Source organism: Malaya genurostris, chromosome 3 (assembly GCF_030247185.1).
Source record: "Malaya genurostris strain Urasoe2022 chromosome 3, Malgen_1.1, whole genome shotgun sequence".
In the NCBI taxonomy this organism is placed as follows: domain Eukaryota; kingdom Metazoa; phylum Arthropoda; class Insecta; order Diptera; family Culicidae; genus Malaya; species Malaya genurostris.
Window position 1 is genome coordinate 213,101,046 of NC_080572.1, and position 26,926 is coordinate 213,127,971.

At 36.6% G+C, this 26,926-nt stretch overlaps 1 protein-coding gene across 3 annotated transcripts in view; it reads left to right on the forward strand.

Moving 5' to 3' along the window:
• The window catches only part of LOC131437852 (WD repeat-containing protein 47), a 228,282-nt gene that overhangs the window by 182,160 nt on the left and 19,196 nt on the right, over nt 1-26,926 (forward strand). For all 3 annotated transcript variants that reach the window (XM_058607471.1, XM_058607472.1, XM_058607473.1), the window contains exon 7: nt 20,525-20,685. In XM_058607471.1, the coding sequence (XP_058463454.1) occupies nt 20,525-20,685 (161 nt within the window). The remainder of the gene's footprint in view (nt 1-20,524; nt 20,686-26,926) is intronic.

Here is a 26,926-nt window from a genome sequence, read left to right on the forward strand (position 1 = left end):
TCTCCTAAACAATTGCGATTTATTTGGCTTGCCGTAAAGCTCGTCTTCAAAGCTGCTTTTTCATTGGAATAATTACAGTTTACAGTAATTATTTCGATTTCCACAGATCAATCAAAGCCAAATAGTTTCGAGCAGATTACAATCTATCTTCCGAACTTTTACTCAGCAATTTACATAGATAACACAACGTGAATGATGGGTAAACAAACACTGTTTCCCCTTGAAGATGCCCCTGTGACCCAATTTCGCTAACCTACCCTGACTGGGAGGGGAAATCGAGCGCAACGACCACAACGACGACTGGCTGGCAGCATTGTGTAGACCTTGGCTTCTCGGTGGAAATCTCTTCCAGTTTCTTCGAGTGCTGTCCGTTGGCGGTCCCTCGCCAAGCTGCCAAGTCATGCATGAAACCACACCACGCTAGTTGGTAGCTTGCAAATGAAACAAACAAAAAAAAACAAACTGTGAACTGGGCTATTGTTTGCCTCGACCTGCACAAAGTTGCCCCCGCGAACCGTAAAATCTACCTACCGTAACAGCAGCTCCCACAGCCACGCGAAAGAAGTCGAAATGGTGCAGCCCGCTGACGTGGTGAGTTGAGATTTTTTCTTTCAATCCACTGGTGTCATTCGAGACGGGTACACAGTCAAAAATAAATAAATAAATAAGATAATTAGCTTCGCAACAAATGTATCTTCCGTTGCGATCTAATTAATTCGAATGATTTTTGTATTAAAACTGGATTGATTGGAGTGTTATTCAGAAATATATCTGTCACTGCTGTTTCTATTAATTAAGGGTTTTGTTTCGAAATCGGATTCCGTATCGACTGCATTCTAAAACTCCAATTCAAAATGAAAATTGAAGTTGACTCCATATATGGAAAGTTTTAACAAAGTGTTACGGGGAGGTACGCCAGCGAGAGTGGGCCAACTGACAAAAACGATTCTCTCAACCAAATCCGTCATTAAATCGGCGACGATAGAGCAGCAGTGCTAACCGACCAACGTAAACTTGACAGCTCCCGCCCAAGTTGACAGGTTTTTTTTTCTTCCACTCGTGAGAATTAAAGCATTTTATGTTCATATTATTACTAGGCGGTAGTTTCAGTCGTAAACTTCCGGTTGCGGTCAGTTACAGGTTCGGTACCTGCGGGACTGATTCGTACCATCTAATTATGTGGAAATTACATCGCACAACAACTTGACCGCAGCAAAGCCACCTTCTTGTAAAACCCATTTATTATGATTTCGCTCAACAGATTTTCACTAAAGCGAGGTACTCGAGTGTATGTGATTTATTGCACCTACAGCGGTTTGGAGCTGACATAAAAGCCGGATTTCACTCTGTGGTTATCTCAACATAAATTCAAGCTACTTTCAATTTTCTTTTGAGGCGATTTTTTTTCTGCCTGACAACTTTTCAAATTGTTTGCGGCTAGATGGCAACTTACGATGCTTGCTGTAGGAAATAAACGTGGATTATCATTTTTCATATTAACATATTTAATCGGAGATCTTTCCTGTTGGTACATTTGTAATATCAAAAACGTAAAGGTTTTAATAAATCAGAATTTCAAACTTTTCAACTTAGGAAATTTAGAAAAAAAAGTAATCGTTGTTTCTACTTTAGGAAATATTCTAAAGCGGCTCCCTAATATCGAGAGTATGTTTCGAAAATTCCATCGTATTGAAACATTGGATCGATATCTAATCAGAAAGGTGTGGAAATCAATTAAGGGAATCCAGATTTTTCGCCTCAGGATATCTTCAGAAAAAACATGAATAAGTACCGTGAAAAAGTCCCATTAGCAAGTAAGTAGGTATCGTATATTCCATTTCTTGTATGTCTCCTAATAACAAAGGATGAAGTAGTACACACTTTAAAAAAGTCGTATAAATTTATATTTTCTGAGACCGACATAATTCAAGTGAATTTGTGACGTTGCGTCAAAAATGACATAACTCTCTAGAACGCGTCGTGTTTGTACCGCTCAATTTTCTCTGAGATGCCTGAATCGATTTTCATAAACTTAGGCCTCGTTTGAATGCTGTTATCTGATTGTTGATCAAGTCGAATGGCCAAACTCCGGTCACTTTCATGATCCGGAGATATGATGGTATAAGTGACGTAACCGACAAAGCACGTTGTGTTTTACCGCTCTAATATATAAAGGTACCAATATTTTGGGATCATCTTTAATTTCGTAAAGTAGTACTGTTCCAAAGATTAAGCACCTCGAAAACAAATTCTCATGCGAAATTTGAGTTAAATCGGATATGGGTTGGAGATGCTACCCAGCGATTAAGGTTCAAGTCTCAGAAAGCAGATTTAAAAAAAAATAAGCACATACTAATGCTGCATTACGACAGCAAATAATCGCTAATTGGCATTTCAATCGCACTTGAGACTGAATTATGGCCGACTTTGGCAAAATATACGGCTATTCATAGATAATGCTTTTTTATGGCTGATGTGCATTCTTAAAGCTGAATTCTGATTGATTTACAACAAGTGAGATTTGAGATTGCAGATATAAAGCTATAAGCATTTTTGGTGCTCATAAAAGGCTATTTTAATGCCATTATTAGTGCTTACTGGTTACCTGGGAATCTCGACATTTCTTTCAGTTCATAGACTTTTGGCATCATAAAAAAAATTTCGGAAATTTCATGTACATTTTCATGGAGATTTTTCAAGATCTATGAAAATTCCACTAAGTAGATTAAGAAGGGTTTTGCCCTTCTCATGTAAAAAGGCTATGCAATCACTGTGAAAATCGACTTTTAAACCAAGGCTCAGAGGACCTAGTGTCACATACCATTCAACTCAGTTCGTCAAGATCACAAAATGTCTGTGTGTGTATGTATGTACGTCTGTGTGAATGTGACAAATAATGTCACTCACTTTTCTCAGAGATGGCGAGACCGATTTTCGCAAACTTAAATTTAAACGAAAGGTATTATGGTCCCATAGGTCGCTATTGAATTTTATCCCGATCTGACTTCCGGTTCCGAAATTACAAGTCAATATATACGCACTCATTTTACTCGGAAACTTCTTAACCGATTTTTACAAATCAAGATGCATATAACAGGTCTTGATTTATTTTGAAAAGTCCCCGAAAAGTAAATCCAGATCCGACTTTCAGTTCCGGTATTACAGCGAGATAGGTGAAAAATTTTCGATTTCATGAGAATTTTTTCAAAAGTACAAAAACGAGGTACAAATTTTTATAAAACTTACTGGTAAATACCTCTAGCTGGCAGACGTTGTTAGTTAGTAGATATATAAATCTTCTTTGGGAATACTAATCCCCGGTTTCCGCTTCCGAACGCATCGGTAATAATGAAGAAAAGCTTCAAAAACGGAACCCACTTCGATTTTTCAGCAACGGTTAAACCGATTTTCACAAATCATGATTAAAAAATATGCTCTCAGTGTCTTAAAAAATACTGTGCAATTTCATCCAGATCCGACCTCCAATCCCGAAAGTATAGGGCAATAAGTATCAAAACTTTTAAACTGTCGTACAAAATGATGCAAAATCGGTTCGCATCGGTATGTGCTGGTACAAAAGAAGAAAACACCACCGCCTAGCACACAGCGTGCTTTGTTCAATTTTGTATAGCGTGCAGGGTTGTAACATTCAAATCTATATTAACATGACACAACTGTTTACAAATCAAGAAGGTTATGGTAGTTTATATCCGAAAAAAGTTTTTGAATTCATTAAAGTTTGAAAAAAAATCTTGACAGAATCTACAAGTGATGTTTTTGAAAATATAAGTAATAAAGACTGTCCCAGAAAGTATGGACGCACTTTGATTTCGCTGTAAATAATTCACAAGTGTTAGATATTCAAATTTTATTCGATATACTGATAATATTAGACTACAACAACAGAATATTATTCTCAACATTTGCTACTTAGCCATTGTAGACTAGCTGGCGCACCTTCTTGCAAACGTTCCTCATTAAATTCCGTACAGACTTCTTGGCGACAAGTTTTGACACTTTTTTTCAATCTTTTTCGAATTTTTGAATGGTTTCGGCTGCCGAGACATGTTTCCTAAGATGTGCCCTCGTTAATGCCCAAAATTCCTGAATTGGTCGAAGTTGTGGGCAATTTGGTGGATTCATGTATTTTGGGACGAAAGTGACATTTTTGGTAGTATACCATTCTACCATTGATTTCGAGTAGTGGCAAGAAGCCTGGCCAGAAGACAACAGGATCCTTGTGGATTCGAATCATCAGTAGAAGTCGTTTTTGTAAACATTCCTTGATGTATATTTCGCTGTACATTGAAGCAGTGGTATGAAGGATTTCGAAATCTTACCGCAGCTACAAATTGCTTGCCAGACCATAGCTTTCTTACCAAATTTTTCGACTTCAATCGATATCTCGGACTGGTTAAACACTTGCCCTTCTCGCACCGTATAATATTGTGGTCCCGGCAATGATTTGTAATCGAGTTTTACGTAGGTTTCGTCGTCCATGATTATGCAGTTCAAATTTCCAGCAAGAATCGTATTGTACATCTTCCGAACCCTCGGCCTGATCGATACTTCTTGTTACGGACTACGTTTTGGTTGTTTCTGCTTTTTATAGGTTCGAAGATTCAAACGTTCTTTAGAACGAAGAACATTTGACTTCGAAGTGCCCATTTTTTTGACTACATCCCGAACTGAAACCTCCTTCTTTTGCTCGAACGCCTTCAGTATACGACCCGTTTTCGGTTTATCCTCAAAGGTGTTATCCTCACCGAACTTCCTGATTGCATTTCGCACGGCTTTTTCACTTACTCCTTCCATTGTTTCTATCTTTCTCAGTGACAGTCCGCGTTCTGTGCACCATTTGTACACAATTTTTCGACGTTGTTCTGCTGAAAGTCCACGCATTTCGAAACAAACTAATGAAAACGAATAAACAACTGCACAAGTGATTAGAGAAGAGTGTAAACAACAGGACGCAGCCATAAAAATTGACAGATCCTGACCATTACGAAATCGCAGCGGTTTTTGGTTGCGTCCATACTTTCTGGGACAGTCTTTATGAAATAGGTGGATTAAAAAACATTTTTTTCTTCTGATAGCATAGCCATTATCAACAACCTTCGGATTGTTTGAAAGATACTATTAAGTCATGGATCAAGTTTAAAGATCAAATGACTGTCATTTCCTATTCCGAGGATAAAATGGTATAAGTGACATAACCAACAAAATGTGCTTTTCTCTTCGTTCGGTTTTTTTCGTCCTAGCATTACATTCCTTTTGTAGAATTTCTTAGCGTACAGAATATATTCATGGCTAGTACTACGATCCTATTGATACTAAGAATCTTTCCGGAACCGGACTCGAACATATGACAACTGTCTTGTTAGACCAGCGTCTTATACATTGAACTGCCAACCCAGATTTGAAACTATTATTCGTTAATAAAACAAGTTTGAAGTGGCTGTCTGTTACGATTTCGGTGATGCAATGGTATAAGTGACGTAAGCGGACAATCTCATTACTGCTCCATTTTCTCGAATATGAATGAACAGATTTCAATAAGTTTAGATTCGTTCGAAACTTAAATTGAGTTGCGGATAAAGTCATCCGAAGATCATATGATCAGGAATCAGAACAAATTGGCTCAAATGGCACGTTCCCCTTGATATGAATATCGACACATCAATTTTTTTCTGTCCGCTTAATTATTTTAGAAACTGACCTTTGATCACGTTCAAATGTATTCTTGCAGATACATTTGGTTTGAGAAATGATGCCGTATAAGTGGCGTAAGTGCTGAAGTATGCTTTTGTGAACAACCCGAATCAATCTGAATAAGTTCAAATTTAAAAAAAGAGATCAAATTAGTATTAGAAGATATCGTAATGAAAAGGTACAAAATGTTTTAATGAGACTCTGTGTGAATCACAAGAGAAAGGTAGTATCACAACACTAGGTGGATTAGGAAGAGTTGAATAAATCGGTCGTGAATAATGAATCAAGACAGGTTGTTGACGGAATGACTGTGCCCAGTTGATGCAATTTTACCATCAATATTTGGATTTTGGAAGATTTTTCCTTTAGAGCAAAATTTCAATGACATTGTTAAACGGCGATGAATTTTTTTAATCGATTCTCCGAGAAAATATTAGTTAAAATGATCGAATCGTTAGTTAAAGTATCAATCAATCTAAATATAACTCTTCTTACGTGTGAAACTTTTACTCGCGTCGTAACGTAAATAAATTATTTATAAAAGTGGAAAAATTATCTACACGTACTTTGTCAGTATCAAGCCCTTGAACCTTTACACATAACTCATGAACATGAACTTAGCGAGGCACCTCTCGCCGATGACAACGCAATTAGGTGAATAATTTGTTGCTTATTAGATTAGTTACGATAATTTTGCACTTGATGCTCAATTTTTTCTATTTTTTTTAGTTTGAGTATTTCGCTAAGGTCATATGAAGTTAACGAAGCACCCCTCCCAAATAAGCTTGAAAACAAATCGAAAACCAGTGAATAGTTTTTTGCTAATAAGTTACTAATTATTTATGGTAAATTTGAATTTGTTGCTCTGACTACCCACTGGATTTCGATAATTTTTTTTTTTTTTCGATTATAGAGGTTTTAACCTTAAGGTCATTCGCCTCTTCGGGCCAGAAAAATTTTCTGACCCTATGTGCGGGGTTGGGAACCGAACCCATGTGGGCTGCGTGAAAGGGCATCGACTTACCCATCACGCTATACCCGTCCCCTGAGGATTTCGATTAGTTTTTCAAGTTCATTTTCGAGGGGTGCTTCGCTAACTTCATACGACCTTAGCGAAGTACTCAAAAATAAAAAAAATGGTCACAAATTTTCAAATTATCAGAACTAAGTATCAACATATTAGAAACAATCTATCCACTGGGTTTCGATTGCTTTTCAAGCTTATTTGGGAGGGGTGCTTCATTAACTTATTATGGACTTAGCAAAGTTCTCAAAAAATAACAAAATATTGTGCAACAAATGCAAAATTACCGTAACTAATTAGCAATAAATTATTCACCTATTTGCGTTATCATCGGTGAGAGGTACCTCGCTAAATTCATGTTCATACATAACTCGAATTCAGTCCTACGTCAGTCTCTCGGTTATGTCTCTGCCATTAGCTACTCCTAGTCCTACTACTTTCGTTATGTCAGAAAAATCAGGTCGAAACGTTTATCAAATCGGTATGCAACAACAAGACTAATAATTGGTCACCGGTCGATTATTGGTGCCGTTTGCAGCAAGAGTAAAAATAATGTATGTGCTTTAGCACTGTATCATACCGCAAATCGCAGCACTAAGATTACTATGTTGCGGTGAACGCAATATCCGTTCGTCAAATAATTAATCACTCGCGAGTTTTTATACCAATAGAGTCGGGCTCTACGAATGACAACATGATTAATTATTCTCATTACTGAGCTCGTGTCCTAACATGAGTAGTTTCCTCGAAAAAACCGTTACAGTGTGGGTGGAATTCGGGATGAGTGGTATTTACACGATGATAGAAAGGTTAATCGTTAAAAAACACGGAGCTCGGTTATCGTTTTGAACATCTACAAATATTGGATTTAAATGTTGATGTCTCATGTTTGCAGAATCTTGGTTGAACATTCTTGATTAAATAAAGTTTATTTGCCACCGCAACCAGCCGTAAAGCTTAACTCAATTTAGATAACACATTTCATAATCGCTCTTCCAATATCTCATATCATAAATTTAAAGCTGTAGTAAACTTTATTGCCATCCGTCAAACTTTCATTTTGAATTGATTTTCAATTTATTTTCTGCCTATCAGTTATGAAAACGCGGAAATGTACTTCAATTTGTTTTCTTATTAATCTCATACGTCCTCCTTTTCGCGTCTTCGCTGCTTAGCTAGGAGAGGGCCTTTCGAAAATATAATCAATTAATTTCGGAAAAAGTGCTTTTTCGTGCATCACGTACGACGACGGTTTGCGATACAATTTGGCAACTGGCAAATTTTAGTACCGTCGGACGTCATCTTCGCGATTCCACCGTTCCGTTGTTCCGTCGCCGGGTGAAACCTAAGATTGGACGAGAAAGTCGATTTCCAGCTGTCTCAACGCGCTACATCGTAAATCAGGTAGTGTCACGTCGTTACCGAACAGGATTGAACGATCCAGTTTTACTCGATGGTTAAACTGCAACTGCACCGGACGTACGGTTGTGAAGTTTAAAGTCAAGTTAAGCTGGTTTTTTATTTTTGCAAACTGGTAAACCAACTCCACTGGAAGAGCGTTTTCCAACAAACGGTCGAAATGAGAATAGCTATGAAGTAATCAAATAATGGCAATTAATGTGAGCTTCGACGTTCGCTAGTTGATCGCATCGTGTTGCTATCCAGGCGCTTAGTAACTGACAAAAAACACAGCGCCGTGCAGTGCAATTTGACATCTAGAGACGCCTCTCTGCATATGGTAGCGAGCACGTTTCACTTTCGTTAACGTTTGCAACGTTGCAGATCCAGCGTGCGGGCGAGGGAAGTGCAGTTTTGTTTTTACACAGATCTTTAACTCAGGGAGTACCGAAGACTTGTTTTTCAGAAATAGATGTAAAACGTGTTAGATACAAATCTTTCACTCCTACTGTTTTTTTTTACTTTTCTCTGTTTGCGGAAATTGACTAGTAGAGAGATGAAAAATAAGCGCCCTGCCCCATGCCTGTTGAAGTTGTTTTCATCCAACGGTAGTAGCGGTAGTATGGAGGAAAGTAGTTGGGGGTTTATTACTTAGCAAACCTCATTTGACATTACTGAAAAATGCTATGATAATTATGACATTGAAGAGGAAGTGCAACACGCAAGTGGGTGTTTAAAAAAATCATAATTTATAGTCCGGGCACAGAGAACAGACATTCGTGTGAAGATTTCAATGTGTGTGAGAAATTTAACGGTTGTTTGGCAAAATTATCACCAATCAGCAATTCGCCAATAGAGGCGCTTTGAGCAGCTAGCAGTAATCACTTCTGGCCTCTTGCATACGAACTTGCCAACAACGATGATTTTTAATGATTTTGCACTGGTATGCTTTACACAGCTTTCTCAAAATGTCTGTTCTCTATGGTACGAAGAGTTTGAAAAAATAAGCGGGTGGGTAATGTCAGAGACATAACTGGATGTCGTGAATACGAATAAAAATGGCACTCCAAGTGTAGTAGCTTGTGAAGCAGCAGATTTCATATCCAACTTCATATACTTGCTCATGAAATCAATGAATTTTATATTATCTTGTTATGAGGCATCTATAATTAAATCCCCCACAACTATCATCGGCGTGTATTTGATTTCTTAATCCGCACAGAAACGTGAAAATTTTATCATACAATTATGACCTTATTTTTCCGATGGCATGTGGCAAAAATTAGGTTGATACGTTAGATACACAAAAGAAATATTCACGATCAAAAACTTATCACTCTCTCAGAAAATAAATTTTGAAAAGGTGACTCATAGTAAAGTAAAGTTCTCGACCAAATTGTCATAGGCAGTATTTAGTATTCCGAGTAAATTCCACTTATGCAGGGAAGAAACTTTCTGTCTTACTCTTTGCTATGAACACATCTAGGGTGACGGTACCCCATTCATCTAACTCCAAGCATTCATCTCATTTACGAGAACCGTTAGTTAGAGTGAAATCTGCTTCAATGGTAGGATGAAATTAGGCACATTTGCTTCGAGTTTTTGCATCGCTATAACAGCAGTATTGCACAATTTTTGAACTATTTTTTTTAGCGGTATTGTTTCTTAGAGCCGAAGCAAGGATATTGTACTCAATTGCATCATAATTCATTGACTAAAAATTGAGTAGTCTGCAAAATAATATGGTGACTCTACTAATGTGTAAGTTATGCAAGTTGGTTATATTTTAGAACTTTTTTGCTGGTAACACTGTCTCGCTTTCGCTAACTTATTGTGATTTTATTACAGGTACAGGAACATGCAGGATTGTTACGGTCGCGCGGATTTCACGATTTTCGCGGATTTAGTGCGGGTTTTGCTAAGATTTTTATATTATGGCGCGGATTTCGCGCGAATTTCAAAAAACATCATTCCACATTTGTGAATCATTTGTTCGAATAAAAAAAATTCTTTGAAAATTTTTGAAGCTCGTGAATTTTATGAAACCCTAAAAAATTAAAGATGGGTGAACGTTTCAGAAATTGGTCGAGCTGGCCGAATTAGTGAATTTTCACCTTGATAAAACTAAAATTGATTAGAAGGCGGTTCTAACAAATGTTTTCTTCAGTGGATAAAATTTCGATTTTATGCTTTTCGATCTCGAGTGATACAAGTTGCTATTTCAACAGGAGAGCTGTTACCAGAAATTACAAAAACTTTTCGATATATGTGATTGCGTTTTCCAGTTCCAATGCGGAAATCAAAAGAAGATTTTCGCACTCAAGGATATTGATGTCTGATGGAATCATCATGGATATCATCTCAGTGAAAATACATTCAAAATGCAAAGAACGTACTAAATGGAATGCGATTCTTCAATAATATGGTAACAAATTTTGTGTATGATAAAGATTGCATTCATAAAGAAAAATTTGCACGACATGCTTACTAAGCCAAGTCTGACAATAAACGAAACGAAGAAGTTCTGGGATTCCATATAATTTGTTGGTTCCACTATCCAACATTTTCAATTGTTCTTTGCGTTCTGGAACTTTTCCTGAAATATGGAGGAAATCCAATGTGAACAAGGGTATAGTATCCAACTACCGTGGAATTGCTGCTATGTGCGCTGTTTCAAAGCCGTTTGAAATTATAGTTCTGGATTTTATAACACATAGTTACTCTGACTACATATCGGAGACTCAGATTGAATCCATGTCAAAGCTTGCAACTTCCCCTGCTGCGTTCGACGAAATCAATCATCAATCATCACATCACGATCTCTAATTTAAGTAGAGTGGGATTAAACGGATCATTGTTTAATTGGCTTCGATCATATCTAACTGGTAATGAAATGATAGTGAAAATAGGAACTTTACAACATCACCATGTGCTGTTACATCTGGAGTACCTCAAGGAAGTCACTTTGGACCGTTTATAATTTTATTGTATGCTCCGTCATCTCTTTTAGTAGCAAAAAGTCTGTATTCAAGTTCGACTATAATATTCCACAAACTGTTCTCGAACGCGCATCGTCTGTGAAGGACCCGGTTGTTCTGGAAATCAAGTTACAATTTAAAGAGCACATAGAGCTTGCAATTGTTACAATTTGGCATTCGACGTCGTAGTTTTCCTATTTTTTTCTTCGGATTCCCTATGTTAGAACTAATTATGGATATAATATAACAAGCCCATTGCTAGCATGTGCCACATATTTAACAAATGTTTCAATTCTTTCGACTTTCATTTATCACGTAATATTATCAAGAAATCGTTTCTTATGTTACTGTCTGATTAGATTTAGTTACTATAGGAGCACTAGATTTAAGGAAATGTATCATTTGGATTATTTTAATCTATTAATGTAGAAGATGAGGAGGTTTTATGCCTGCTGGAGAACAAGTTTGACAGAAACTAATTTCAGTCGGCTTTTTCCTGATCTAAATAAAAGAATAAAAGATGACACTATTATAATTGAAACTGGAATTTAAACGCGTGAATCAGATCATCTTCATGTGGTCTACCTTAAAATTCTTCTTACCAAGACGAACATTTCCGAGCCGAGCAAAAAGATGTCGAAGCAAAAAAAATATCTTCGGTGAAATCTGTTAAACTTCTTTCAAAATCACAATTGTAAGCATTTTTATTTTTACTGTAACATTTTCCGTACATCAGAGAGTATTAATTAAGGATCAAGAGTAAACCAAGTTGACTTGTGTTGGTAATTTGTATATTACGTACTTTTTATTTGGTACGTATGTCATAGATCTACGTATTCATATATGCAGTGCAACGAGTTTATCAAAGTGGTTTGCAGGATTGAGTTTGAAACAATCTGTTTTAACAATAATTTTCTCAAATGAATGTTAGGCCTGACATTTTGTATGGAATATCAGTTTTGAACAATTTTTCACCAACGTTTGATGGAAAATTGCTTACGTTTTATGAATGAAAATTTTAATTCCCTAATAAAAAAGTTAGCAACACTGCTTCAATGCATTTGTGTTAGATTGCGCAACACAAAATAAACAAAACTAAATATTTTCTGTTACAAAAGCAGTTTGCCGGCAAAACAAATAGTTTCACGACAACATTCCATATCCATTGCCTTTCGCGTGTTGAATTAAAAGTTGCTATTTTGCGGCTTTACTCATAGAACGTACGTAAATCTTTATATCGCAATAATTTCTGCAAGAGAAAATCCATATAGGAATGTGTTCGTTGCTAATCAAATGTGTTAGTGGAAGCTAGCTGAAACTGAAATAATTTTTCACGAGCAGTTTTAAGAAAAACGAAAGAGTTTTATACTAAGATTTTCGCTTTTCTTGAGTTGCAATTTTAAGCAGAATGAACTGATTGGTCAATTTTCCAACGATATGAAAGATTTATTGATTAAAATCAGAAAAAGAAGCGCCGGAATTTGTTTTTACGCACATATTGTTGACATTACTCATACGCTTGCAAAGAGTTTTGCTCCTTAACTAAGGACATTGAAAAAGATGGAGAATAAAAATAAAATCGTTTTCATGGGGTTTCTCGAAGCGACGTGTTGTATGCGGAATTATTTATTGTGTTCATATGACAAACTTATGCAGATTTTTAAATTATATTTAAGTGAATTTTCAAGTACTGCGGAAAGTATCACCTGCATAAAAATAGTTGTCTAACGCTTCGCTCGAATATCACGCGTTTTAGTTTTCAACTTCGCGCGGATTTCGCGCGTTTTGATTTTGAAATTTTTTATAACAACCCTGAACATGTCTAGAAAGTTCAGGAACAAGTACAGATAGAACTGGAAAAGGTACAGAAAGCACATGAATAGGTACAGAAGATATAGGAACAAGTTCCGTAAGCACAGGAACTTCACCAGAAGGATTCGCAACAAGTACAGAAAGTTCAGGTATAAATACATAGAGTACTGGAGCAATTAGCTGGTGTCATTATCGGCGGTCACCAGTGAGCCCAAATACACGAACTCGTCAACCACCTCGATATCGTCACCGTCTATCAATATTCGTGGTGGGAGGCGAAGTGTTTCTTCTCTAGAGCTTCTTCATCTCATGTATTTTGTTTTCGACGCATTTATGGACAGTCCGATACGCCTAGCTTCAGCTTTCAGTCCGATGTAGGTTTCCGTCATCTTCTCAAGGTTACGTGTTACAATATCAATATCGTCAGCGAAGCCGAAAAATTATACGGACTTTCGGAAGATCGTGCCACTCGTGTCGATCCTCGCTCTTCGAATCACACCTTCCAAGGCAATATTGAACAAGATACAAGAGAGTCATCACCTTGCCGTAGCCCTCTCCGAAATTTGATGGGACTCGAGAGCGTGCCAGATGCTCGGACGTAGCTCATCACTCTATCCATCGTTGCTTTGACCAATCGCGTCAGTTTATCCGGGAAATCGTATTCGTGCATTATCTGCCATAGCTGTTCTCGATCGATTGTGTCATATGCCGCTTTGAAGTCAATGAATAGATGATGCGTGGGTACGTTTTATTCACGACACTTCTGGAGTACTTGTCTTATCGCGAATATGTGATCCGTAGTGGCGCGGGCTCCAGTAAATGCCGCTTGGTACGGCCCTACGAATTCCTTAGCTATTGGTGATAGACGACGGCAAAGGATTTGGGAGAGTACCTTGTAGGCGGCGTTCAGCAATGTGATTGCCCGGTAATTGTAACAGTCTAGCTTATCGCCCTTTTTGTAGACGGGACATACGACTCCATCCATCCATTCCTGCGGTAGAATCTCCTCCTCCCAAATCCTAGAAATCATCCAGTGCAGCGCTCTAGCCAGTGCCTCTCCTCCATGTTTGAGCAGCTCGCCTGGCAACTGGTCATTGCCCGCGGCTTTGGTGTTCCTCAGCTTGCCGATCTCCTCACTTATCTCCGACAGATCAGGGGCTGGGAATCTGTCGTCGGCTGAGCGTGCACCCAGATTGATTCCTGTGTCGTTCTCTGTATCCTGTGATTCGCCATTCAGATGCTCGTCAACAGTACTGCTTCCACCTGTCGATCACCTCACGTTCGTTCGTAAGAAGGTTACCACTGGTATCTCTGCACATTTCGGCCTGTGGCGTGTAGCCTCTACGTCAGCGGTTCACCTTCTCATAGAACTTTCGTGTGTCATTTGCGCGGTACAGCTGTTCCATCGCTTCGCGATCGTGGTCTTCCTGGGGGCGCTTTTTCCTCCGGAAAACCGTGTTCTGTCTGTTCCGTACCTGTTTGTATCGTTCCTCGTTCGCCCTCCACGACTACAAGTAGTTTTTATATAAACCCATTTCTCTGCTACGTTCGCAAAATCAATCATATTCACGTTAAGTAGTCTGGGATTTAACGAATCATTTTTGAATTGACTTCAATCATATCTAACTGGTCATGAAATGATAGAAGACTGTACAATTTCACCATTTGCTGTTACCTCTGAAGTTCCTAAAGGAAGTCACCTTGGACCGTTCATATTTTTATTGTATCTAAATTTTTCGATCAAGTGTATGAAACTATCGTACGCCGATAATTAACAACTAGAGATTCGACACCGTAATCTTCGAATCTATTTATTCCTTCGAATTCCCTGGACTCAAACTAATTGTGGATAGTACGAGCCCCATTGCTAGCACGTGCCGCATATTTAACAATTCGACTTTCATTTATCACGTAATGTTATCAAAAAATCGTTCCTTAGGTTTTTTTTTTTTTTTTTTTTTTTTTTTTTTTTTTTTTTTTTTTTTTTTTTTTTTTTTAAATAACTATTTATTGGAATATGAGTTAAAATTAAATTATTAAGATTTAAATTGGGTGTTCAGCCACAAGTGGTGACTTTTCAGCCCTGTTATATATATATATATGATTTGGTTATTACCATGAAGACATCATTTGCTTCCGCAATTCTGAGATTTTTGTGTAGGGAAAATTCTAAACCTACTTGTATTGTGTAATGGGGAAAAGGAACTTATATACTAACTTACTAACTAATACAGAGAGCGAATCGATTCAATTGAAGATTGCATCGATTTTTGTCGGAATTTGCTTATAATATTATGTGACATTACATCTAATGGTTCTATATTTGTGAGTCTGTGTAACTCATTTGTACTAAACCAGGGAGGACGCTTCAGAATCATTTTCAGAATTTTATTCTGAATCCTTTGAAGCGTTTTCTTCCTGGTGGAACAACAGCTTGACCAAATTGGTACCGCATAAAGCATGGCTGGTCTGAAAATTTGTTTATAAATTAACAATTTGTTTTTTAGACAGAGCTTAGAATTTCTGTTTATAAGACGATATAAACATTTAATATATTTATTACACTTTGCCTGGATTCCTTCAATGTGATCCTTGAAAGTGAGTTTTTTGTCATACGTTAAACCTAAGTATTTAGCTTGATCAGACCATGTCAATTCCAAGCCATTCAATTTGAGAATGTGATTATTGTTTGGTTTAAGAAAAGAAGCTCTTGGCTTGTGAGGAAAGATAATTAATTGCGTTTTTGCTGCATTTGGTTTAATTTTCCATTTTGACAGATAATCACTGAAAATATTTAAACTTCTTTGTAGGCGACTGCAGATAACTCTTAGATTTCTACCTGTGGCTAACAGACTTGTGTCGTCACAGAATAGCGATTTCTGACAACCAACGGGTAGATTTGGAAGATCAGAAGTGAAAATATTATACAAGATTGGAGCTACACTCGAACCCTGCGGAACACCGGCTCGTACGGGTAGCAATTCAGATTTACAATTCTGATAGCTAACCTGAAGAGTACGATCAGTTAAATAATTTTGAATCATTTTGATCAAATAAATAGGAAACTGGAAATCAGACATTTTTGCTATTAAACCTTTGTGCCAAACACTGTCGAATGCTTTTTCTATGTCTAGAAGAGCAACTCCAGTGGATAACCCAGAAGATTTATTTGTTTTTATCATGTTCGTAACTCTTACAAGTTGATGAGTAGTTGAATGTTCATGACGAAATCCAAACTGCTCTGGTAAAAAAATTGAATTCTCATTTATATGAGTCATCATTCTTAACAAGATAATTTTTTCAAAAAGTTTACTGATAGAAGAAAGTAAGCTAATTGGGCGATAACTTGATGTTTCTGCTGGGTTTTTATCAGGTTTTAGGATAGGAATTACTTTAGCGTTTTTCCATCTTTTTGGGAAGTAAGCTAATGAAAAACACTTGTTGAAAATTTTAACCAGGAGTCTCAAGGCAACATCGGGAAGATTTTTAATAAGAATATTAAAAATTCCATCATTACCAGGAGCCTTCATGTTTTTAAGTTTTCTAATAATTGATTTAATTTCATCAAAATTCGTCTCAATAATGTCATCGTGTGATAACACTTGAGTTGAAATATGATCATATTTCAGTGAGACTTCATTTTCAATAGGACTCACAACGTTCAAATTAAAATTGTGGACACTCTCGAACTGCTGAGCAAGTTTTTGAGCTTTTTCGCCATTTGTAAGAAGTATTTGATTTCCTTCCTTGAGAGCAGGAATAGGTTTCTGAGGTTTCTTAAGAACCTTAGAAAGTTTCCAGAAAGGTTTAGAATATGGTTTAATTTGTTCAACTTCTTTAGCGAAATTTTCATTTCGCAAAAGAGTAAATCTATGTTTAATTTCTTTTTGTAAATCCTTAACTATGTTTTTCATAGCAGGATCACGAGAACGTTGATATTGTCGTCGACGAACATTCTTCAACCGAATGAGCAGTTGAAGATTGTCATCGATGATAGGAGAATTTAATTTAGTTTGAGCTTTGGGAACTGAAAGATTTCTAGCTTCGATAATATAATGATTCAAATTATCAATTGCTGTGTCGATATCCGCAGAATTTTCTAAAATAGTTTCATGATCCACATGATTTTCAATGTGAGATCTGTAATCCAACCAATTTGCTCTATGATAGTTGAAAATAGAACTAATTGGATTAATTATAGCTTCGTTGGAAAGTCTGAATGTTACAGGAAGATGATCTGAGTCAAAATCAGCATGAGTAATCGGTTCACTACAAATGTGACTTTGATCTGTTAGAACCAGATCAATTGTAGACGGGTTTTTCACGGAAGAGAAACAAGTAGGATTACTGGGATGAAGAACTGTAAAGTAACCAGCTGAGAGTTGATTATGAAGTATTTTACCATTACTGTTATTTTGCCTACAATTCCACTGGACATGCTTAGCATTTAAGTCCCCTATTACGAAAAATTTCGATCGATATCTTGTAAGTTTTTGCAAATCGCCTTTAAAGAAATTTAATTGTTCGCCGGTGCATTGGAATGGCAAATATGCTCCAGCGATGAAATAAATTCCATGAATGGTTTCAACTTCGATTCCCAAGCTTTCAATAACTTTAGTATTGAAAGAAGGTAAAATTCGATGTTTAATTTGCCGTTGGACAAAAATGGCAACTCCACCACCAATTCCAGTAAACCTGTCAAATCGATGAACCACATAATGTGGATTACTTTTCAATTTTACATTTGGTTTAAGAAAAGTTTCTGTCACAATGGCAATATGAATTTTGTGAACTTTGAGAAAATTATAAAATTCATCTTCACTCGATTTCAAAGATCGAGCATTCCAATTTAAAATATTCAAATAATTATTTAACATCACTGTTAAATTTTAAATTCATTATAATATTATTTGCAAATTTCCATCCGATTTGAAATGCTTCAAAAAGTGATGAAGTCGAATTCATTTGGATGATCATTTGAAAAAGTTGATCTTGTAGGTAGATCATTTTATTTTTAGTTATATCGCCTAAATCGACTTCATTTAAAGAAGCGAATGGCATTGAAGGAATATTTGTAGGTAGACTGCCATTAGAAGAAGATGATTTGGCCGGTCTACCTATTAATAAATTGTTTTCGTTAGAAGAAGAACTGCAAGGCGGTCCTGTGTTTTGATTATTTACATTAGAAGAAATAGGAGATAGATTTCTACCTAATATACCAGCATAACTGACATTAGAAGAAGATGATGACGAGGTCGATCTACCTGTCAATAAATTGTTTTCGTTAGAAGACGAATTGGCAGGTGCCTTAGAAGAATTTTCAGGTATATTCTGTAAATTTAAGGTCGTTGATTTGACTTGTTGTCTAAGCGAACGAGCGTTTAAAATTTTTTCCCTGACAGGACATTTCAAATAATTGGATTTATGATTTCCATTGCAATTTGAACATGAAAATTTATCAGTGGTTTCATTCATTGGACAAGCGTCTTTCGAATGCGATTTACCACAATTCAAACACCGTATATCCATATGACAATTTTTGGTTCCATGACCGAAGCCTTGGCAACGACGACATTGCGTTAAGTTTGCAATACGATTATGCCGTTTATAATGTTCCCAATGAATTTTAATGTGGGAAATGAAACGTACTTTTTCTAAAGTTTTCAAATTGTTTACATCACTTCGATTGAAGTGTATTAGGTAAAGTTCATGGGAAATTCCAGAGCGTGGTTTAGAAGTACCATTCGCTCTTTTTTTCATAAGTATTACTTGGGAAGGGGCAAAACCAAGCAATTCTTTTAGTTCATTTTTAATTTCATCAATACTTTGATCATTTGATAATCCTTTCAAGACAGCCTTGAAGGGTCTGTCTGATTTTATATCATCGTTCCTTAGGTTATTGTCTAATTAGTTTTAGTTACTATAGAAAAATTAGATTGAAGGAAAATGTATTAAAGAATGAGAAAGTTTTATACCTGCTGGAGAGCAAGTTAAACAGAAACTAACTTCAGTGAGCTTCTCCCTGCTCCAAATAAATAAAAAAAAGTACGGGTGTGCAATGTCACACATAACTGGATGTCGTGAATACGAATAAAACTGACATAAACTAAAGTACAGATTAGTTACATTAAACATCCTGACATACAATTAAATATTACGGAATAACCAATATGATAAAATAATGGTGGTTCTAAAAAATACCGTTTATGAACGCGTTCGTGATGGAGAGTTTAGTTCGAATCTATTCCGAGTCGGTGCCATGCATTTTATATAGCAAATCAGCAGAAAAGTCTACTACAAACTACAACTGGTTGGAAAATGGACCGTTTACAGTATAGTGAAGGAAAATTTCACATAATTCTTTGGGTATACAATTATGGTTCTAAATAGCAACATAAAGAATTTTGATGTCGATTATTGAATTTTGGATTTGAATATTTCAGTGACAGAAACTATCAAAGGGCAGTACGGGATTAATTTTTGGCATTCAGAAGGGCCAAATTATGTAAAATTGGAAAATTAAACACTGTTGGGATGTAAACGATATTAAACACTGTTGCGAATTTTGCACTGAAAAAAATTGCACAATGCTTATCAAATTATCCCAGATTTGCACTACACTGATGGTTTTAATTACCGATTTGCAAAGAAGTAATATTTATAGTTCTGTAGATGAAATTTGGAGTCATTAGAAGGGCTGATTTTGTGTAATGTTCTCCATTGTTGTCCTTTTTTCGTTGCATTTTGCACCAATGCAAACGACCAGCAGCAGGATGATGCAATCGGCTCTGCGACTTGAGCGTTTAAGGTCTTGTACCACGCAAAAGGTCTGCTTCCATTGCCGACTGCTCCTCCTGACTCCAAATGAGAGCACGGCCTTTGTACTACGCAAAAGTTCTGTTCTTATTACTGGCCACTGCTGCTCCCGACGATCGAAGTCCAAATAAAAACACGATTTGAGCGTTTCACGCTTTATAATTGCTTTATTGATTTACTAATATTGGTGGGAGAACCTCACCTCGACATACAGTTCCGTCTGAAGCACTAGAAGAAATGAACGATTTTCAATCCAAGTTTACCTTTTATATTCGTCCAGTAGATAATCGGAACTGATAAGTGGTTGACTACCTCAAAACCGTCGTCCGTGTGTGAAAAAGGCAAGCAAGCGGGATAAATTTTCCTCATTATTTCCAAAAGTTTTAGAAAACTTTGTTTTTCTGTTATTTATGGATATCTCACGCTGTTGAAAATTTAATCACAAATTCCTGATCATATTTCCGATAGCTTGTAGAAACAATTATGTTGTTGGGTTAAGTACATCAAGGAATATTTTCGATAAAGTTCTACTCATTCTTGTACAGTGTAAATTTCGAAAAGGCGCCCTATAGTAAAGTAAGTCGTATTCACGACAATAAATCCTAAGATCAAACGCCCTATATTCAGAAGTAAGTATTCGTTATGTTTATTCAAGCGTGGTTTTTTTGTGGAATTCATAACTGTTAAAAAATTAAAATTCTTCTGTCAATCACATGAAACTACCAACTACCAACTCCTAGCGCCAATTTGGTTAATCATGAGTTTATTTTCTTTCCCATTGCAGCCGACGGACCAGAACCGACCGAAGTTTGTTGCCGTTACATCGCTAGAGGATGTTCAGGCTGTCCGATGTGCCGAGTTTCACCCGAACGGACGTATTTATGCTGTCGGATCCAATTCGAAAACCTTCCGAATCTGCGAATATCCATCACTGTCTGAAATCAGGTATGTCGATATCGATCAAATCCTAATTTGAATCCCGTTCACCTGCACGGCACGGCAAACGTCATTCGTTGGAAGCCTGAGCGGGCACGCTGCATGGAATGCACCTTGAAAACAATAAAAACAATAGCATTTTCACTTTACACTGCGTGCCACCGGTCCGATGCAGACATTATTAGACGTTCACAGATATTGTTTTATGTTTTCGCACTTCCATCAGCAATGTAGATTGCTAACATAACTGCTTGATCATAATCACACAGTGTGCCGAAAAAATGCAACGGCGTCGTAATTCGTAATTAGCCCCGTTCACCCGCACTTGGATAATGCAGCCCGTTTTCCAAATTTTCTTTGCACATTCGTATTTCAGCGACTCAACTTGTTCATCCAACACCCCCAAAACATCCTACCAGTAGAGAAATAAAGTGGTGGAGTGGTTTTTCGCGTGCAGCATCAACAACCCGAAAAAAAACCGGCCCGAGATTGTTCATCGCTTGCATGTTTTCCCATTCCAGCAGGCGTCAGTTTCATAATTAGCACTTTCCATCTTACACCAGTTGCATCCATCTTCCAGTCCCTGATGAGTCTTTGTGCCACGCTACCGTTAAAAAGATTGAAATCGCTCGATATTAACACGATGCTGTCATTTAGTATTGCTATTGTTTGTAACACAACACATACATGCTATACGCGCTATAAACCGCTATAAACCGCTATGTGTAGGATCATTATAATTATCTATCTAAATCCAAAAGTTATTGGTAATCAACGAACATCTGATTCGTTTGTTCAAGCAAGAGCGTAAATTTTGAGCTAATCCACCATATACTAGAGATGGTTGGGTAGGCAAATTTCTTAAGCGCGAATCCGAGCTATACTCGATCGAAAATAACAAACCGAACCTGACATTTTTTTTCCAAACCCGATCCCGACCCGTATCCGATAAAAAATAAAAATCTTTTCCCGGTCATCATCGAACTCGAAAAAAAATTTGTTCTATACCTGACCCGAACCATATAGGCTCATTGTTCGGTTCGGGTATCGGGTCCGAATACCCGACCGAATTTTTAACTCAAATTTGACATGTACACGTGTATAATCAGTTCCGTACCTGTCGGGTTCGGGTTCAGGTCGAGTTTCGGGTATTTGTACCATTTCTATTACGTACTTATCATACTACTACGTGGTTTGCTATCCGTTCGTTCCATGTTTGTGCGATTATTGAAGTTGATGGTTTGTCAAATAAAATCAAAAATTAATTTTTAGAGCGATTACTGATATAAACTAAATTACTTTTGAAGAAAATAAATTCCTTAAATTCCTTGGTTGATCCAATAAAAGACTTAGAACTGATGCACGGAAATAGATTGCAAAAAGCATATCTTAATACTAGTATCAGTGCCTGTTACTATTTCGTGACATTAGTGGCGAAATAGTAAAGATTTTTTTAATACAGTGAAATTAAATGGATTTTATTTTGTTTACTGCAAATGTTTAATCGTTTGAATAAATCCTTTGCTGTTTGATTTATCCTTCAAGAATAAATGGCTTATATTGGACTCTAAAATTACCGAATTCCTTCGACAGTACTATGATTGATAATTTTCACCATTAAGATGCACAGTATACCCAGTGTGCAATGGTTAAGGATAAGACGGAACAATGAAGTGTTGTAATTGAGTGATCCTAACCGGTCTTATGACCAAAATCAATCTATCGTAACGAAGCATGATTTGATATGAAACGTTCTTTCCGTCAATGAAAATTCTACAATATTCTTATTGACAGGATAAATTTCAACATTCTAGTGTCGCTGTAATCAAAATGATAAAAAAATGTTTCTTTTTGTTTGAAAACTTTCTACTTTACTATACGACATTCGACATAGGAGTTTATTCTGTGAAGAATATTTTCAATCACGAATTTTTACCTTTACAAAAGCAATCTCTTTAGGTAGCGCATTCCGATGCAAAACTCTACCTCGTGTCTCATTAACTTTTACAATCGATCCTCAGCATACAGGAGGAGTCGCCGCTATTACATTAAGTATTTCATTTTCGTGAATGGAATAATTTAATTTTTGCTCCATGTACTTGAAAAAGTCTTCGCCATCTATAACTGATATCATTTCGAGTTAAATAAATTGAACATAAACTATGTTAATATAATATTTTCTAAAACCGGCAATATCCGCTCATCTGTTGTTCACGAAAAGAAGTTATAAGTTTTATTTTTAGAAAAGATTTAGAAAAATTTACTTCTCGGACTTCTTTTCTGTTTTTGTAAAACTAATACTCAGTGTGTTGACTTCCGGAGAAAAACTACACCGTAAGTTCTAGGCAATTATTATTATTATGTTGCTTTATTTACCCTCGGTTTTGACCTTACGGCCATTCGCCGAAGTAGTAAATTCAGGGATTTTTTTTTAAACTGATAAACCCTTGAAATTTCTAAAAAACATTCCAATCAGAGAAAAATTCACATTGGTTATTTTCTTTACAAAGATTTTATCATTAGTTAAAATATTGTTTTAAAGATTTATAACGGTTATTAAAACAAAAAGTAGCGTTGGGATGATCAAATATGTTGGTTTCCATTTATAGGGGAAGGTGTTCGGTTGCCGGCACCGTACCGTAACTTTTGACAGAAAGCAGATAGCGTTGTTCCGACAAATATCATGTGTGTGTAATAGTCGCACGTTCTTTTTGTGCTGAATACCAAAGCAAACAGACGCTTGTACTTTTTGCTGCGTTCAAAACAAATTTTAATTGCGTGAAAATCAACACAAAAGTTTTTTCTAACTTTTTTTATAGTATCATAAATTGAAGAGCATCAATCGGAAAGGTTAGTGGATTGAATATTTATGAAGTGGAATCGATCTATTTCGTGATTTAATCCCGGATGCTATCAAAATTTTTCCTACCAAAAATTTTTTTTGTCATTTTCAAAATGTCTACCGATTTCGGTTACCGGCACCTCATTTTTTTCGACAAATCGTGAAAAATTGTTAGTGATATGCAGGCTACTGTCGAGACAAAGCAAGCCAAAGTTTTAGCCAAACATCTAGCTGCTCATACAGCAGATGCTTCGGCTAAGAAAAAACGTTGAAGACCGGCCAAATCAACACCAAAGGCGCCACCATCAAAATCATCGACCAAGAGAACCAAGGTGAAGTCACCATCAGACAATGAAGGCTTTTGTCCAAAACGCTTCCTGTTTTTTCTTTGAATAACTGCAGTCTTCACTTATGTTTGTCCATTTTTAGTGAAACTTCTTGGGGTAACCGAACACCTTTTTTTAAATAGCCAAAATTTATCACTTTACTAAATTGATAATAATTTTTTTCAATCAAATGAATCAATTTAGTTTCTTAATCAGTTGTTAGCTAGGGAATTTAGCTTTCCATTGATGTATAAACGTCCGCATAATGTGGACTAAGTCAAAAGTTATGAGCTTGAAAGAGAAGGGTGCCGGTAACCGAACACCCTCCCCTAATTAATTGATTATGCAATTGATTTCTGAGGCAAAGAATGTCTTCTTCATTTTCCAAAACAACCATATTCTCAGGCTTCCGAGGCCCGGAGGCTCGAGTGTCATATACGGTTCGGTTCAGTTCGTCGAGTACACCAAATGTCTGTGTTCGTGTATGTAACAATAATGGACACTCGATTTTCTCGGAGATGGCTGGTCAGATTTTCACAAACTTAGATTCACATAAAAGGTCTCTTGATCTCATAATTTCCTATTGAATTTTACCAGCATCGAACTTCCAGTTCGAGAGTAACGGGGTAAAATGTGCAAAAAAATGTTGAAAAAGTGCACTCAATTTCTCAACCACTGCTCAACCAATTCTCTACAACTTTGATTCAAATTCAATACCTTATAATACAACAGCCTGCTATTGAATTTCATCTGGATCCGACTTCCGGTTCCGCAGTTACGGGGTAAATTGTTCAAAATGAACTGGATTCAGATATTTTCTCAGAGACCGCTTATCCAATTTTCACAAGCTCAAGTTCAAATGAAAGGTCTTATAACTCAATCGAACCTACCTACCGAATTTCTTCCGGGTATGACTTTCGGTTCCGGAATTACAGGCTGATAAGTATAACAATTTCATTTTCTGGAGCGTGTTTTTATATGTGACACGAAAAATTCAAGCCAAATACATTTAAGTAGCCACATAATTCTTCAATTAGACAAGTAGGGAAAGTGCTCGTGTGATCGAAACCGGAAATCACTCCAATTTCTCAGAAACGGCCAGACCGATCTTCGCAAACTCAAATTTAATTGAAAAGTATTACGTTACAATAAGTTGATGCGGAATTCTATCCAAATCTGGCTTCCGGTTCCGGAAATACAGGGTAGTGGTTATGAAATTGCAACCTGTCATATAATAATGCAAAAAACGTAAAAATTCTTCTAAATTTGATTCAAAGCTGTTTCAATTTATAGGATATGCTTGTTGCTGGCCAAACAGATTCCAGCTATACCGGTTCGCAGGTCCCGGTTCCGAAAATACCGGAAATAGTTGATGAAGGGCATAGTAAATTTTATTAATCAGTCATACTCCTGTGACATTCTTTTTGAAAGATTTTTGTGTGGACCTCTTTTGCTTTTTTGTGGTATTTCCATTTGTGAGAGGTATTGATTAAAGTTAAAATGTTGTACGATGATTTTGCACCGAAATGTCCTTCAATGGATTTCAGAATCAGATTTTTCTGAATGAAAAACTTCTAGGACTAGACAAATGTCATGGTATTGATCCGAAGCACACGTTTGTTTTCTATATAGGGGTGCAAATTATTAATTCAAGAAAAAAAAAACTTATGAAATGTGCTCATGTTTTGAACAAATACAGCTCAGTAAAATTTTTATCAATTACTAATATTTATTTCACCATTTGATTGGAAATATTTCTACGTACCGATTTGAGTGTATCAAGCAACGTATTTTCAATTATATATGATTAAAATTTTGATTAATAGTGAGCAATTTGCAATTGAATGACGTAGAAAATAGTTTGATTAACTTCACATACCCAAGCGAAACTTAACGCTATAAAAATAATTGCATACAAGTCAAACTTATAGTGCGGAATATTATTGCATACATTTCGGCAACTCATATAATTTAGTCGTATAAACAACGAATACAATTTTTGGCGAACAGTCTATTTACTTGATTCGAATTGTTAAACAAAACTAAAATGTTTGCGTTGTGCCTCTTGTACAATTGTATATTAATGTTTAAGTATTATGACGACTGATTGCACTGTTCTATTGAAATTATCAGACATTTAAAATGCTGGTTGCCTTGTTCCACATCAATTGCTCGAATAACCCGATGGGGCTGATCTTTCAAGTTTTCTTTCAGGAAGAGTGTTTCTCAAGATTACCAAAATAGGGGAAATTAGTGAAAGAAAAATTTATTTCTTTAAATAAGTCAGCAACCAGTTCGGGTTTACATCTCATCCAAGTCAGTCGACAAACAAAACCGCTTACGTTGGGGACAGAAGAAACCAAGTACAGTATTGTGTAGTGAACAATAGACCTCGAAAATGAGTGAACCAAACGAACAAAAGCTACCGTCGGTACGAAAGAATACAATTATTGTTGACTTCAGACAGTGCAAAATTCGACCTTCGACACGAGAACTTGAAGGTTTGCTTAAGGAGCAAATGCACCTTGACATTAAACGTGTGCATTTACTTCAATGCAATAAGACCAATAATGTTGTTTATATCCAGTTCTATGAAGAGTTGGATGCAATTCAATTCGCTAAAGACGCTAAAGTGCACTATGTGGAGCATGAAAACATCAAGTACAACATTCCAGTATATATGGAAGATAGTGCTATAGAAGTGCGTGTGCATGATCTTCCCTCAAGCGTCATCGATCCTTATATTCGCAAAACCATGTCCCAATACGGAGAGATTCTCTCTATCGAAAAAGAAAAGTGGAAGAATTTTTTCCCCGGTATTCTAAATGGCGTACGTTTGTTACGCATGCGCTTGAGGAGGCCTATACCTTCTTATGTGACATTCGGTCAGGATACAAGAATACCGTACAAATCACTTGTTACCTATGACAATCAGATGGCCACATGTCAATATTGCCAAAAAGCTGTTCACTACGGTAAGCCATGTGATAAACCGGACAAGGAGACAACTATACCAAAGGACAACGGTGCTTCCTTCAAATCAACCCCAAGCAACCCCAGTACACCTGTGACAGTCACCAAC